At 46.9% G+C, this 16,132-nt stretch overlaps 1 protein-coding gene across 5 annotated transcripts in view; it reads left to right on the top strand.

Annotated features, from left to right (window-relative positions):
• Positions 1–16,132, top strand: part of CABLES1 (Cdk5 and Abl enzyme substrate 1) — a 110,598-nt gene that overhangs the window by 45,128 nt on the left and 49,338 nt on the right. For 4 of the 5 annotated variants that reach the window (XM_073898411.1, XM_073898410.1, XM_073898413.1 and 1 more), the window contains exons 2-3: positions 3,788–3,859; positions 9,062–9,154. In XM_073898411.1, the coding sequence (XP_073754512.1) occupies positions 3,788–3,859; positions 9,062–9,154 (165 nt within the window). Of the gene's footprint in view, positions 1–3,787; positions 3,860–4,933; positions 5,060–9,061; positions 9,155–16,132 lie in introns of those variants that run through there. The other variant, XM_073898414.1, reaches the window with a different exon arrangement.

The following is a 16,132-nucleotide window of genomic DNA, read 5'->3' as shown; positions in this document are numbered from 1 at the left end:
GTGTGTGTGTGTGTGTGTGTGTGTGTGTGTGTGTGTGTGTGTGTGTGGTGTGAATCTATACCTGTTCAACTCATGAAGAGAATATCAGATGTACTGGCTTTTCTTTTCTTTCCTTTTTTTAAGATTTTTATTTATTGATTTGACAGAGAGAGTGAGAGCGAGCGTGCGCATAAGCAGGGAGAGCAGCAGAGGGAGAAGCAGGTTCCCAGCTGAGCAGGGAGCCTGATATGGGACTCGATCCCAGAACCCTGGGATCATGACCTGAGCTGAAGGCAGACACTCAACTGACTGAGCCACCCAGGCACCCCAGATGTACTGACTTTTATTTTTTTTTTAAGATTTTCTAAAAAATTTATTTGATAGAGACACAGCGAGAGAGAGGGAACACAAGCAGGGGAAGTGGGAGAGGGAGAAGCAGGCTTCCCACTGAGCAGGGAGCCCGATGCGGGGCTCCATCCCAGGACCCTAGGATCACGACCTGAGCCGAAGGCAGATGCTTAACGACTGAGTCACCCAGGCGCCCCTGTACTGGCTTTTAGAAAACAAATCCTTGGCACCTGGCTGGCTCAGTCAGTAGAGCATGTGACTCTTGATCTCAGGATTGTGAGTTCAAGCCCCACCTTGGGCATACAGATTGCTTTTATTTTTTTTTTAAGATTATTTATTTATTAGAGAGTGCAAATGAGTGGGGGGGGGGAGGAGAGGGAGAGGGAGAAGCAGACTCTGAGCTGAGCACTGTGCTGGATGTAGGGCTTGATCCCACAACCCCGAGATCATGACCTGAGTCAAAATCAAGAGTCAGACATGCAACTGACTGAGCCACCCAGGCGCCCCGTAAGATTTTATTTTTAAGTAATCTCTATACCCAGCGTGGGGCTTGAACTCACAACTCTGAGATCAAGAGTTGCATGCTCTACCAGCTGAGCCAGCCAGGTGCCCCTCTAATTTGGTTATTTTCCAAGTAAGCATCTTTCTTTTCTGGTGTAGGAAGAGCTGGATACAGCTTCTTGATAGGGAAATTGTCGGATTACGTGCTTTTGTGGATGGACCTATTTTTCCAGGGTGAACATCCTGGTCTGAGTGTTGGACGAGAGCCTTTGGGGTCCCAGGCTACATGCCAGGGCCTTGTATGTTCACCATGGGATTCACTTGGCATTTGCAGCTGGAGTCCCAGCCACGCTGTTCTTGGAGGGGCGGGGAGGCAGCCCCAAATGCTGGAGGAGGCCTGGGGGGACTAATTTTACAGGTGGCCAGTGCATCAGCAAAGGTGGCACGCAGTTCTTCTTAGAGGGTGTAGGTGTCAAAGGAGTGTGTGCCTCAGGTGGGCTCAGGCATAAGCCATTTTGGGGTGACCTTGCTACTGGCTGGGGTTGGAGGAGGGGCCAGAGCTAGGACAGCCAGGCTGATCCCAGTCCATTGAGCCAGGATGAGGGGGTGGTGGGGGAGGTGTCAGGTCAGGGTGCAGCCTCAGTGGGGGGAACTGGAGTGTTGTCAAAAACCCAGTAGCGGGGCGCCTGGGTGGCTCAGATGGTTAAGCGTCTGCCTTCAGCTCAGGTCATGATCCCAGGCTCCTGGGATCGAGTCCCGCATCGGGCTCCCTGCTCCGTGGGAGCCTGCTTCTCCCTCTGCTTCTCTCTCTCTCTCTCTCTCTCTCTCCCCCCCTCTATCTCTCTCATGAATGAATAAATAAAATCTTAAAAAAAAAAAAAAACCCAGTAGCTACCCATCATTTTTTGCCCTGTGCCAGGGAATCTGTCTCTGTTTCTTATTCTCCTTTTCCAGTTTCGTAGATGAGGAAATTGAGGCTCAAAGATTAAGGAGTTTTCTAAGACTCCAAAGCCTCTGAACCCCAGGACCGAAATCTGAATTTGTTTGACTCAGCATGCATGGTGCTTGTGGAATTGCGCCTGCCTCTCGTTGGGGACCGTGGGGGCCCCGATCCCTAGGAACAGTGACAGGTGGGAGTGTGACTGACTGGGCATTTGCCCTATCCCAGCCTGGGACTCTGTACATGGAAGGGCTGTGCTTCAACTGATGGCCTGGTCAGGTCAAAGCCACAGCTGCAAGGGGCTGTCACAGGGGTCCTGGTGTAGCCGAGTCCCTGGAGTTATAGAGCTGCGCAGGACAGCCCTACTTACTAATGAATTGGCCACCTACAAAATCACCACCTATAAAATCAGTTCCCACCCCCTTGGGCCCCCGTGTACCCCTCTCAGGTAAGACCCATGTCTCCCCACAGCCATTGCCTCAGGTCTGGCTGACTATTAGAAATCTGGGAACATTATGGAAGTGGAAATTCAATGTAAGTTAAGTGCAGAGGGACATTGCAGATCTTGCAAATGATCCAGTGTGTCATGAAGACACTGGAGGTAATGTTATAGAACTCTTGGTACTCCCACATTGACAAATGAAGGTCTGAGAGAATACCAGTTTACCAATGAAGAACAAAGAAGGGGTGTGATGACTCTTTTGGAAAGGAATTGATATCAAGATTAAGAAAGGCACTTAGAAAATTGATGAAGCCCTTGAATTGTTTGCAAAAATGACCTTTCTGATTGTCTTATTAAAAGTAAAACATAAAGCAAAAGGTTCCAGGGTAGTTGGTCAGAAAAAGTACACACAAAACCAAAGAAAGAACACTCATTTCATTTTGTTGTTGTTGTTCTTTAGGACAAATTAGAACATGGTTATAATTGCATGTCTTTAGCCTAATTTTATCAAATGTAATATGAAATAGGCTTATCCTTCGCATTATAGTCCCCTTCTTTCTTTCTTTCTTTTTTTTTTTAAAGATTTTTATTTATTTATTTGAGAGAGCGAGAATGACAGAGAGAGTGCACATGAGAAGGGGCAGGGTTGGAGAGAGGAGCAGACTCCCCGCTGAGCGGGGAGCCCGATGTGGGACTCGATCCCGGGACTCCAGGATCATGACCTGAGCCGAAGGCAGCCGCTTAACCGACTGAGCTACCCAGGCGCCCTATAGTCCCCTTTTTTCAAGATAAAAACCCAATCGGATTTTTTTCTATCTACTTCCTCAGCCAAACCATTTACTATGAAATGATGGTCTTCGTTCAAATGGATTGATTGTAAAGTTACGAGCCTCTGCACACCACCCTGGTCCCTATAACAGATATTCTCAGTTAACTAGGACCTGTTCTTATTTTAATCTGGCAAAAGAAACTAGATTCAGGAGGTTTTGGCTGGTGGTTTGCAATTCTTTAGCAGCCCTGAAGAGTCCATGTTTTGCCTAATCATGCCCTCGTGTCTATTCTTTCTGGTCTCTGAGAAACTTTCTCAAAGGAGTAATGTCTTCCCCGTTTCTAGTTGCTTTTGAAACCATGGCCATCCAGAGACCATAACTTTTTTATTGCATCCTAATGATTTTGAGATTTTATTTAATACAATTTTAAAATTTATCAGTTAACCTGGTTCAGACCACGGGGATTTGAATACTTAACAGTATTATCTAATGCTTTAGAAAAACTGCACACAGTTTCCAAGTTAAATAAGAGGCCTCTTGTCTTTTTTGAGAAAATTGCAGCATTAAAAGGATCAACATAAAGTGGCACTATTAACCAGGGAGAATGTTCAGAATTCAGCAAGGCAAGATGGGCCTGGCATTCAGGGTGCAGGCTGGGAAAATGGCAGCCTCTTAAAGACAGCTTTTGTCCAGTCTCTTTTTTTTTCTAATAGACTTTATTTTTTAGAACTTTTAGATTTACAGAAATGCATGATCCATTTTACAATGAGGTTTTTAACTTCTAGATTTTCTTCCCTCTTTCTGCAGACGTCGCCTCATCTCCCAGAGGTCATCCTTGGAGACTCTGGAAGATATTGAGGAGAATGCCCCTCTACGGAGGTAAGTTTTTACTGGTGTATTTATGTGTATGTAAATGGCCTGCAGTACAATATGACAGCCAAAGTTTGATTTTTTTTTTTTTAAGTCCTTGACGTACAGAATTAATTTTTTTAAATGATGGCCTGATCCCCAGACTCATAGTTTGGAAACCCCAAGCCTGAGGACCACTAGAGCAGTATTAAATCTCAATTATGTATTGGGAAAGCCCAGTTTGCACGGTGGATTTGGGTGCTGTTTCCTTTTCAATGTCAAAGCTGCTGCTTGATGAAGACGAGACCATCATTGTCCCAGCTTTCTTAGGTGCAGTGACACAGTGATCACAATCCTGGATTTCATTAGCAGGTGCCTACCACATGACTCCATCACCAGTTGCTGGGGAAACTCAATTAGGATAGCTATGAGGGCTTCCTTGGGGGCTGAAAGTGATTTCTCCATTGGGATTGGAGAGGTGCTCGCAAGGTGTTTGGGTGACAGCAGTTGGCTGAGCTGTGCCGTGCCTCCGGCAGCTTTCCTTGCTCTCATCCTGTACCTCGCCGCCGACCCCCATCTGTGCCTTGGTCTCGCCTGACCCTCCTTGAGTGGAGGAGACCGTATTCACACAGCACATCTCCTTTAGTCTTCACAGCCGCTCAGCTGGTCCGGTTGCGGGGTGCTCCTCGGGCAGAAGGAACCAAGCCAGGATGGGATGCAGATGCTTCACAGGGCAGGCGCCGTGGCTTCACAGGGCATGCGCCACGGCTTCACAGGGCATGCGCGCGGGTTGCTCCGAGGGAGGCCCGCGGGAGAACGTACGCTCCCATTGGCTCGACCAGCTTCCGGTATCCACGTCTGCACACTTCGTGCTTTGGCCCCTGGCCAGGACTCGGAAGTGTGGGCTCCTCTTTTGAGCTTAAGAGAGTGCTGCTGTGGACGGAGGCTTCTCTCATCGTGGAGCCCGCCCCTTCCCCACCTTGGGCTTTACTCCCAGGTTAGTCCTGTCCACTGACCACCTGGATGAAAGGTGGAGCATAGACAGACAGCGGATCTGATCGAGAGTATTGGGTGACTGAGTCTTGCTGCTGATGTCATTCCAAAGACAAAGTCAGGGCCAGCCAGTCCGATTTCCACTTTTGAAGTCTTTTTGAAAGCTCCTGGTGTTTCGAGAGTCTGTGAGAGGTGTCAATTAAAGCAGTGTGGTAGCTGTGAGTCAAGGAAAACCAGGTAAAAAATGTTACTCTGTCCTCAGGGATTCAGGTAGTTAAAGGGGGGTGGGGAGGAGAAGGGCGAGGAGGAGCTACCTGCTGTGTGTCTGGTCACGTGCCGCGTCGTCACCTCTGAACCCTCCTCCCAGAATCCACCCAGCTGATCCTCTGCCCTCTACCCTTCAGTGGCCGGATACTGTAAGTGGGCACAGTAGAAAGGGCTTATCTGCCTTAGCTATAACTTATCCACCTCTTACTTACAGAATATTCATACTTAATTTCCAACAAATCTTGTGTAAATATAAAATTTAAAAAAAACAAGTCTGAAGCCAAGGCAATCTGGGCAATTTGGGAAGGCTTTATTTTATCTAATAGACTTTTTAAAAAAAAGATCTAGTATTTACTTAGGATGAGCACTGGGTGTTGTACAGAATTGTTGAATGACTATATTGTACACTCGAAACTAATGTAATGCTGTGTGGAACTATAATAGAATTAAAAGTAACAACTAACTAAGTTAGAAATGTACTTATTCCTAGGAAATAAAATTAGCATGGCATAGCAGAAGGGATATTCATTTGGGAGTCTGGGGGCCTGAATTCTTGGTTTGATTCTTCTACTAACTGGTTACATGGCCTTAGACATTTTATTTAGCTTCTCTGGGGCCTCAGTTTTCCCATCTGTAAAATGGGAGGGCAAATTGACTGCTCTCTGAGGTCCTTTCCAGCTCCCAGTTTTGTGAAATGAATGTACCAGTAATGATACTGAAGTGTTTTGGGAACTGTGGGGGCGGAAGGCTATTAGCCCAGCTTGTTTTTAAACTCAGCACATTGAACAAATGGCTGCAAGGCATCTATTAAAAACCTTTTGCGTAATTAAGTGTATGCTGTAATCAGTGCTAACAAGAAAGAGCTAATCTTTCATTAAATTAGTTTTTAATTTAATTCTATCCTAATTTAATTTTGCATCACTTAAGATGTATGTTTTTAAATGGATACTGAAATTAATTCGTTCTTTGCTTAACCTGCCACAAGCTGAGTGCTCGGTCTTCCAGTTTCCTTGGCAATGGTTGCTAATGCCACAGTTCTCTTTTAAAACATTTCTTAGATTCCCTGGTGGTTTAGTTGAATGCTTTAAAAAATGCAAGACAACAAACAACTTGCTAAAGGAGGGGCTAGATTAGTAGCATATGCCCTTATAATTGGGTGCTGATACATTCTTTTTTAAAGTCTTGGTTTCTCTTGCACATCACAGTTTGCTAGTAAGTTAGTGTCCTGCACCTGCCTAGAACTCCAGGAGTTAAGCATTCATAATGAGAGCCTTTAGACTAAGGAGTTGTCCACCTGCCCGTTGGTGACCTGGTATCCTAGTATTAAGGAGCCAGGACGTTGCTACGAGGTGTCCAGAAAATCCTCAGTTTGGTGGTGGCAGATGTGCCAGCCATCTCCACCTGCCTCTGTTTTCCGGCCTGTTTGGGTTGATGGGTGTTGGCTGCTGCACCATTCAGTGATTACCGGTACCTCCTCCTCCCCCTGTGAGTGCCAACAATCCCCTGTGGCCCTTTTGCTGACTTCCAGTTCTAGCAGAAGGCCGGGGAATATTTGTGCTCAAACCTGAAGGGTAACGGCACGGGAGGCAGAGAGAAACTCAGGTCTTCCCTCCTCTGGGCTGGGATCCGTACCAGCTTTGGGCTGCTGGGGGCAAGAGTACCTACTAACCTGTCACAGTCCAGCTCTTGGGCCACTGTCCTCTGGCTGGCTGGCTTAGGAAGCTCTGCTGTTTGAGGGGAAGCAAGGTAAGGGTGTGAGGACACTTCTGGACACTTGGCCCTAACCAGAAACCAATGGAAGCATAGCCTTATGCTTTCAGAGATTCTCTTCTCTCCAGTGGCTGCATGTCTCTAGAACCTTCTGCATTGTTTGTGAGAGACATTTGGGGACCTTGGGTGGCCTGCAGACTCAAACAGTCATTTTGGAGGTAGAACTGAGGCAGTTTGGGGTCCTAGGTCTGCTTCCAGAGAGCTGCCCCAAGAAGGCAGAGTGAGGCTCCATGCCCTTGGACCTCGGTAAGGCTAAATCTGAGTTTGGAAGCTTGCGGTGGGAAGGGGGATTGATGGGTGCTGTCTGTTCAAACCCTGCCTGAAGGCCACGGGAAACATTGACTAAATACAGGTCTTTAAAAGATTCTAAAACCAAGAATTCAGGACCCTTGGTGACAGCTACAATTTTAAGAATATAGGAAGCAAATAATAACAAAATATGCATGCTTTGTAGTTAATGGTCTGTTAATAAGCACAACACCAAGATTTGTATACAAATATTTACATGTATATACACATGTATGAATGTGAATGCTTGTATTTGAATGTGTCACTTGACAGTTTATGAATCTCTTGTATATGTCATTACATTTAATCCTCACAACAAGGCCAGGAGGGATCTGAAATATTACTAGTGATAGGTCAGGGTGGCAGAGTTGGTGAGTTTGGGGCTAGAGGCAGGGAGGACTGTGGTTGCTGCTGAAGTGTCTTACAGGGCCACATGGGCTCTGCATGGTCCATGGACCCTGCCCTGATGTGGTGGACATGAAGGGGGACTTTCCCTTCTCTAGACCCAAGGACTGGGGAGCCCCGTTTTCCCAATGAAAGCTACCAAATATACCATGTCTTTGCTTTAGCCTGCACTCATTCACTTCAGTATGTTTTTTTTTTTCCAAGTAGGAAAAAAAAAATTCATTCTCAGCACTCCCAGGGAATGGCTTCTAGGAAAACTGGGTCTTTATTAGAGGGTGGGTAAGGGGGCTTGAGGGAACATACACCTGACGTCTGGGCCAGGGACTTCACCCAGTTTCCCTTGAGCTGCGCCCTTGGAATTGCTGTGCAGGTCTGTGACCTTGCCCGTTTCCCAGTCCTGTACCCCAGCATGCCCCCACGGCCCACCTGCCTTCAACTGTACCTCCTTGTTGGGTCATCTTGTTAGTCTTATACCAGAAGCCTCAAAGTTCAGAACTGACTGAACTCGGGTGGTGGCCCTACCCCAGAGCTCAGTGTGGCTTTGGGAAGCCGGGCACTGCTGCTCCAAAACTCACTCTTCGAAGCTTAATGTCCTAAGTACCCACATGCCATGGCAGGAGCCAGTCCTTGGGGCCAATGGTCAGAAAGGTTTAAGTAGACAAAAAAATTGGTAGCAAAAACCCAAACAGAGACATCACAGCTCCCTTTCTCAAGACAAGACCAAACTTCATACTCTTATTTGTTGATTTCTTTTTCTTGCCCTTTTTCTTACTGTTGCAGTTGTATAACTTTAGAATTTGCCAGGTAACTTGGAAAAAAATACAGACAAACAAGATCTTTCTAGCCTGTGGTGTGTTCTGTTAGTCCTGTAGGGCAAGCAGTGTCATATATTCCAGGAAAAAAGTAATTTGAATCCCAGTCCGTTTGTTCAACAAATGTTCATTTAAAAATGTATCTTGGGGAAAAAAGGAAAGAGAAAACAGTGGCTTATTCCAAGTAAAGCCGTGACTTCCAGGCATAGTCAAGTTAAGCACTGAAGCAGCTGTCCAGGTGGTTCAGGCCAGAGTCCTGCTACGGAAGAAAAATGATCTGGCATTGCTTTTAAACTAAATTTTCCAGTGTTTTTCTTCCCCCTGTAAATTCTTTAAATTCACAGTTTTCTGTTCCCGTTACTGGTGTTGATACAGGAGGATTCTTTTTAAGATGACAAGAAAGAATAATGTCTTTGGAATCCATGTAGGTTATGTTATTGTAACTGTGAGGACAATAGTTTTCATTAGCTGGCTTTCCAGAGACCCATATCAGGATTATCAAGGAAGTTGTCTTTCATTGTGGTTTTTTTTTTTTTTTTTTTTTTTTTTAAGCTTCCTCTCTTCCAGCCGTATTGTCCTCATTATCCTCGGGGTGATTCAAACCATTTGTCTGGTCTTCCTTCCTGTCTTTGTGTGGAGATGTCTCAGCTGTCCTGTGGGCAACTGACCGTGTTTTTGAAATGACTTTATTTTTCAGATGTCGAACTCTCTCAGGTTCGCCCAGACCAAAGAACTTTAAGAAGATTCATTTTATCAAGAACATGCGGCAGCACGATACCAGGAATGGCAGGTATCACACTCTATCGAGAACCGCCCCTCCAGCCTCCCTGCGGGGGCGGGGGGTATCCAGTGACGATGGGAGCAGGGGACTGTTGGCCTGGCCAGAGAAGCCTACGCTGCTCACATGAACAGAACCTCACAGAACCTTCCCAAACAGACTGTTTCCGTCCCACTCGCACTAGAATCACCCAGAGAAGTCTATAGAAAATGATGCTCTCAATAGCGGCCAAAGATTCAGTGAGGTTTTCAGGGTGCCTACAAAGGGACTGTTTAATAGCACTCAAATACATTTTCGTAGAAAACCGAACAGAAAAAGTTGCATTTTTTTTTTTCTTTTTCTGCTTTGTTGCGTGTTATTTCCTTTTTTTCACTAAGGCTGTATGCTCTGGTCCGTAAATACCCCACCAGTGTGTGCCTGAACTTGGCTTTGGTGCTCTCTGATGACTCTTCAGGAGAGCAGGATGGCAGCTTTGCCAGCAGGTGGTTTTTGGGCGCCGATTCGGATTCCTGGGCCTGCTGACATCTGGAGCACGTGTTTCTCTTGCTCTTCCATTGCTCTTTTGGAAAGTGCTATTAAATGAAAATGACCCTGATTGAAATTTGTGTAACCCTGATATTAAAACTCCTGGCGACGAATAGATCGGATCCTTGTCACGGGCATGCTTCTGTCGGAAGGGCTAATGAGTCTATTCACGGCAGCCTGACGGCAGCACGGGAACAGAGCTCCAAGACCTCTCAGGATCCCTGATGCTCTGTACCCTTTAGTGATGGCTCCTCCCCACTGACCTGTGACCTGCTGAGCAGTTTCCCGTTAGCGGGAGAGTCAGAGACACCACCCCAGAGCAGAGGTCCTTCCACAGAGACCATTTTGTTTTAGTGCCTCCGGATTTACAGAAACCCATATAGCCCCCACTGATAATCTCTAATCCATATCAAATGAAAATTGCTAAAAAGTCTTGAGTTAGACGCATGGACTGACTGAGGCCCAGCCTACCTGTCTGTAATCTGGTATAAAATACACGCTCTACGACCCGAAAGATAACACTAATGATTACAGTTTTTAAAGACTTGTTTTCTTGAAGTTAATATCTATTTTTTAAACCAACTGAAATAAGGAACATAATTTTATAGCTTTTGAGTGGTTTCAGAATAGCAGAACTGAGCTCCCTCATCAACGAGGGTTTGTGTAGTCGGTGTATATTCCTATTTTAAATACAGAGTTTTTAGTTAAAATGTACCCAACTGTCATCTGTTAAAGAGAATACTCTGAGTTTCTCTCACTTAATCTCATTCTGTTATTGTGCCTTGTTCCCTGAACCATCCTGTTTTATTTTTCTTTTGAGGCTCTTACTGAACTGAAACCTCACTCATGCCATTTTTAGTATAATTACTCATCGTTTATTTACATTTGTGTTCTTGTCATAATCTCCTTAACCATAAAATAAACATAGATAGCCTTTAATTCCCAAATCAAGTCAAGACAAAGCCAAAGAAGTGGGCCAGATGAGTGGGCTTCCCCATCTCTGGTGGTGCTGATGCTGCGGAGGATGCAGCGGCAGCGAAGCACCTGGCCTGGTGTGGGAGTGAGAGGATGTAGCTACTAAGACGTTTGGGCTGACGGGATTGCCGGCGTACAGGACAGAGCTGGCCTCCCCAGCACACCCTTGACCCAGGAGCAGCGTAAACAGTCCAGAAGGCATGCAGTGGCTTGCAGTTTTGCTGGGGAATTTTCAGAGGGAGCCAGGAAGGATTATTAGCTTATCTGAAGATCTGAGAACTGGAATTTAGGGCAGGAAAGCAAGCTAAGCGCTGCTCTGGGAACCACAGACTATGGGCTGTGCCACAGTCAGTTGTCTCTGCCCAGGTGAGAGGTGCTCTCCTTTCTTCCTCTGGGTTATTGGTAAGGCTGGATTGTCCTTAGATAGATGAAAGAACTTGAGAGGACACCAGGAAGAAAATACGATTTCTGAGGCGACAGAAGGAAATTGTGGTCAAGAGCTGATGAGTGGGCGGATGTGACCCAGCCTTTTGAGAAAGGAAAGAATTGCCCCCACCACAGCTGGGCAGCAGGCATGACACTGTCCTAATAGAGGGGTGCGTGGATGAGCTGTAGTCCAGCAGCAGTGGGGAGGAGGGATCCTGGTCGTGCTCTCGGAGGGGCAGGTGCATGGTCAGGGGTCTCTGATTCTGCCATCTAGGGTGTACTGAGGCACGTGCGCGGCACCACACCAGAGGGTGCGTTCTCTTGCAGCGAGGATTGAGCTTGGGTTTGCCTGCCGGGGTTGGGAAGGAATGAGGCTTTACAGCGAAGGCTGGAGGTAGTCATTAAAGAGCTTGAAGGTCTAGACTGAAAATGGAATGCCCTGGGTGTCCTGCCTCTTGTACCCGGGGAAGGAGACTGAGAAGGGGCCCTCAGAGTCCCCAGGCCCAGTCCTACAGCGGTTCCCGCTCATGGCTATGCCAGCTCCCAAGTGTCCGTGTGATCTTCGACTAGCGCACACCAGACTCAAGACTGCAGGCCGGACCCGGTGCCCACTTGCTGCTCTGGACCTGAAGACCTCAGAGTGGAGGCTGCTCCGTCCCCAGGCCTGCTGAGTGTGTGTCACTGGCACCAACATGGAAGGGGGTTGGGGCTCCAGGCTCAGCAAGAACTAGTGAAGCTGACCCCAGGAGAGGGGAGCATCTGTTCTGGGCCTCAGTGCCCAACCTGTGAATATGAAAAACGGTTTAAGACAGGAAGGAGAAAAATCATAAAAAAGAACCAAATGTGATAAAAGACAATACTTGCATTAGACTCAAGTGGACGTAATGATCAGCAATGTCGGGGTAGCGGCTTAGAAACAAACACTGGGGGCCCGGCCAGCTTCGTGTTCTCCCACTTCTCTCTGTGACATTAGAGGAATCTCGATGTCTGAAGTAGAGGTGAGCACCTTAAATAAAAGGTGTGGTTCTGATGGAGGATGGAATCTTCTTGAAGGAAAACCTATCTTCACCTTCTTCAAAATCAGTGAATTCTGTGCAGCTGGCCTTGGGGGACCTGCCGGAAGGCTCTGTGTGGGATAAAGTGCAGAGCACCAAGCTCAGCGTGTTTCGGGGTCATGTTGCAGACCCTTGAGCCAGGTGAGGCTGAAGGCTGCGGCCTGGACACAGGTTAGAAACCCGGTGATGGAAGCTTCGGCTCTACCGTTGGGACCAGATGGTATCATGAGTTCTTGACCAGCCCCGCGTGGTGCTTTATCTCCTCGCAGTTAGGGGACGTGATGAGGGGAGCCGCCATGCTCCGGTTCCACTTCCGGTGTAACACAAACACAACATAGGTTGGTAATGGGAAAGTTGTGTTGGACTTGATGGTTGTAAAAGGCAGCTTGGCTGGGTTTTAGGAAGACAGATCTCAGAACGTTCAGACTATGAGGTGGATTCTTGTGGCTGCAACCACATGGCCAAAAGGGATTATAAAATACATGGATCATGAAGTGATAATGGGTAACATTTATTGAGTGCTTACTGGGTACCAGGCTCTAAGTACTTTATATGCTTTGTTTCATTAACTCAGTGGGTAATTGTTGGGTAAGTGAGTAGAGAGATCTTTTAAGTGACTTTCAGTCTTCAGAACTGTATATCTTGAGGAAGGGAAAGAATTTAGAAACAACCTTCAGAGGAAAGTATTGCTATTATTGTGTTAGGTAAAATGATGCCCCCCAGAGACATCCGTGTCATATCCCTGGGACCTGTGACTATGTTAGGTCACGTGGCATGGGGGAGTTGAGGTTGCAGATGGAGTTGAGGTCGCTGACCAGTTGCCCTGGAAATAGAATTATCCTGGATTATCTGGGTTTGCCCAGGTAATCACTGGCGTTCTTAAACGTGGAAGAGGGAGGCAGGAGAGTGTCAGAGTGATAGGGTGTGAGAAAGACTCAACTCGCCATTGCTGGCTTTGAAGATGGCGAAAGGGGACATGAGCCAATGACTGTGGCCTCCCCTAGAAGCTGGAAGAGGCAAGAAAACAGATTCTTTCTTCGAGCCTTCAGTGGGAACCAGCTCTAACCCCTCGATGTTAGCCCTATGAGACCCATTTCAGAGTTCTGACCACCAGAGTTAGAAGATGATAACTCTGTTGTTTTAAGCCACTGACTTTGTGGTAATTTGTTACCACAGCCATAGGAAGCGAAAGGAAACGAAAACACTCGCCATCCCAGTTAACAAAGGAGGAAGCTGGAGCACATAGCTGGAGAGTGGGGGGTGGGATCCAGATCCAGGCATCAGATTGCAAAGTTCGCTCTCATAATCAGAGGGAGAGGTGGGAGGTAAAAGTCCAAATATTATCAGACAGCAGGTCATGGTGGATTTGGAGAAAACTACTGAATTCCGCTTTTTAAAATCCATTAGCTAAAGGCCAAAGACTAATAAAAGAATGGCTTAAGTAAACTTGTAAGAATAGTTTGAGGAGCCCTAAAGTCCAGAGTGAAGTAAAGATTGATGAAAGAAAAATTGGCACACTCGTACGTGGCTGGTGGGAATGTAAATGGTGCAGCCACTATGGAAAACAGTTTGGCAGTTCTTCAAAAAGTTAAACATACAATTATCCTATAACCCAGCAATTCTACCACCAGGTATATACCTAAAAGAATCGAAAAGAGGAATTCGAACAGATAGTTGTCTGCCAGTGTTCATAGTAACATCATTTACAACAGCCAAAGGGTAGAAACAAACCAAGTGTTCATCAGAAGATGAGTGGATAAACAAAATACTGTGTATCCGTACAAAGGAATATTATTCAGCCATAATTAAGGAGTGAAGTCCTGATAACATGCTACATTATGTATGAACCCTGAAAACAGCATGCTGACTGAAATAAGCCAGACACAAAAGGTTACATAGTATATGATTCCATTTATACAAAATAACCAGGATAGGTAAATCTATAGAGACAGTGTGGATAAGCAGTTGCCAGAGACTGGGTGAGGGGGATAGAGTTTCTGTTTGGGGTAATGGAAAAGTTCTGGGAGCAGTGGTGATGATTGCACAGGGTTGTGCGTGTACTTAATGACAGTGAATCTACACCGAAAAATGGTTTTCTGTTCTAGATGTATTTTGCCACAATCAAACAAAATGCCAGCAATAGCCATGGGGCTTTTAAAACCACATTCAGAAGGGGAGGGGGAAGGGATGATAAACTTCTTGGGGTTGGTGGTACAAGGAAAGAGCAGATGCCAGCAGCCGACCTTGTTTTCGCTTCTTCAACATGCAGAACTGTGAAATGGCGACTCTAAACCAGGCAACGTGCTGGGCACGCCGCAGCATTCAGTAAATAGATATCACTTATTGTGGAATAAAGGAACGGAGAGAGGCCTTACATTTTGAAGTGAGTGCTAGTCTTTGGGGCCTAGATCCCAGGGAATGGGAAGAATTTAGAAACAACAAATGATCTTTAAAATGTCACTGAGAATAAAGGAAGTTTTAAGTCGAATGCCAGGCAGATGTTGCCTTAAAGAAGTCAAAAAGAGACCAAGGTGGTAGCGGAGGGTGAGCTCTAACAATCATAGGCTAGCAAGCACGCCTCAGGCGGATTGCTGGCAGAGCTCTGGGGAGGACTGTTAAACAGATGGTTCGCGTGCTTTCAGAAAGAGTGGAGGTTGCTAGTCGTCAACGTGACTTCGCTGAGAAGGAGTCACGTTAGGTTAACTTCATCTTCGTACTGATGGAATAACTAGGTTAGTAAATTAGCGGACTGCCATAGACATGACATTTCTTGATCTCGGCGAAATGTTAAGACTGTTCCTCATTATCACCCAGCCCAGCGGTCGCTGGGGGATTGTGAAGCTGGAGCACCTGCAGGCAGCGACCACAGTCCGCCTGAACGGGGCTCGAAGGAACGTAGCACACCATGTTCTCCTGAGCGTGTTGCCTCCTCTGCAGAGCCGAAGCCAGCAAGCCTCACTGTGGGCCATACGGGAGACCAAAGGCAGGGGGAGAAGGGGAATGTGTTACAGATGATGACCACGTGCCTCAGTTCCCCAGCGGCTGGAGATGCTAGGCCCAGCTCAGGGAGGTTAAACTCAGCAGGCACAAATGTAATGGAGGTCGGTGATCGTTTACAGTTCGGGATAAAGGCTCTTCAGAAGTTCCTGTGAAACGTATCTTGGAATTTAGATGGGCAGTGTTTTCCAGAGAGCCTGGCAGTGTGTTGTAACTCTGGAGTGAGCTAATGTAGCTTGTCCTCAGGAGGGAAATGCATCACTTTCACACCCAGCCAGGGTCAGTCCCATCTGTCCTGTTGTGATCAGCATGAGTGTCATGTTTTAGAACACTGGATTTGCATTGGCATGGCTTCACTGCAGTGGCCCAGGATTTTCCAAGCCCCTTCCCCATGGAAGGATGAATGACACATGGTGAATGGGAACAGCCAGAGTCCATTTCATTGAACTGCCTGTATATAAACAGCCATTTTTGGGGAAGGAGACATGTGCATCCAGACAGAAGGTGCCCGATAAAGTAGTTCCTTAACTACATGGAATGCAGGGTGATACCTGTACGGGTACTGGCACCTGCCCTGCGCTGGGACCGTTGGAAGTGATGGGTTATTTCTATAAATAAATCAGACAAAGATCCTCCTTCAGGGACTTACAGGCTCCCTGAGGAGGTGGAGGCGGGGGGCAAGGCCTCACTGATGGGGAGATTTTTTTTTTTAAGTAGTCTCCACACCCAGCCTGGAGCCCAGTTCAGGGTTTGAACTCATGATCCTGAGATGACCTGAGCTGAGATCAAGGGTCGGTCGCTTCACAGACTGAGCCACCCAGGCACCCCAGTGGGGAGACTTTAAGGCAGAGGTCTGAAGGAGGTGAGGGAGCTAGCTCTGTGCTGTTCCAGCGGGGAAGGGTATTGGGGGGGACGGGACAGCAGCCGCAGAGTCACTCAGGCTGGAACGTGGCTGTGGGGTATGCCTGAGGAACCGTAGGAGAGCTGGCATGGGAGACGAGTAGAGAGAGGG

This window comes from Callorhinus ursinus, unplaced genomic scaffold, assembly GCF_003265705.2.
Source record: "Callorhinus ursinus isolate GAN/ISIS: 27379988/994484 unplaced genomic scaffold, GSC_fseal_2.0 scaffold11, whole genome shotgun sequence".
NCBI classification, from domain to species: domain Eukaryota; kingdom Metazoa; phylum Chordata; class Mammalia; order Carnivora; family Otariidae; genus Callorhinus; species Callorhinus ursinus.
This window is presented reverse-complemented; position numbering and strand designations above follow the sequence as displayed.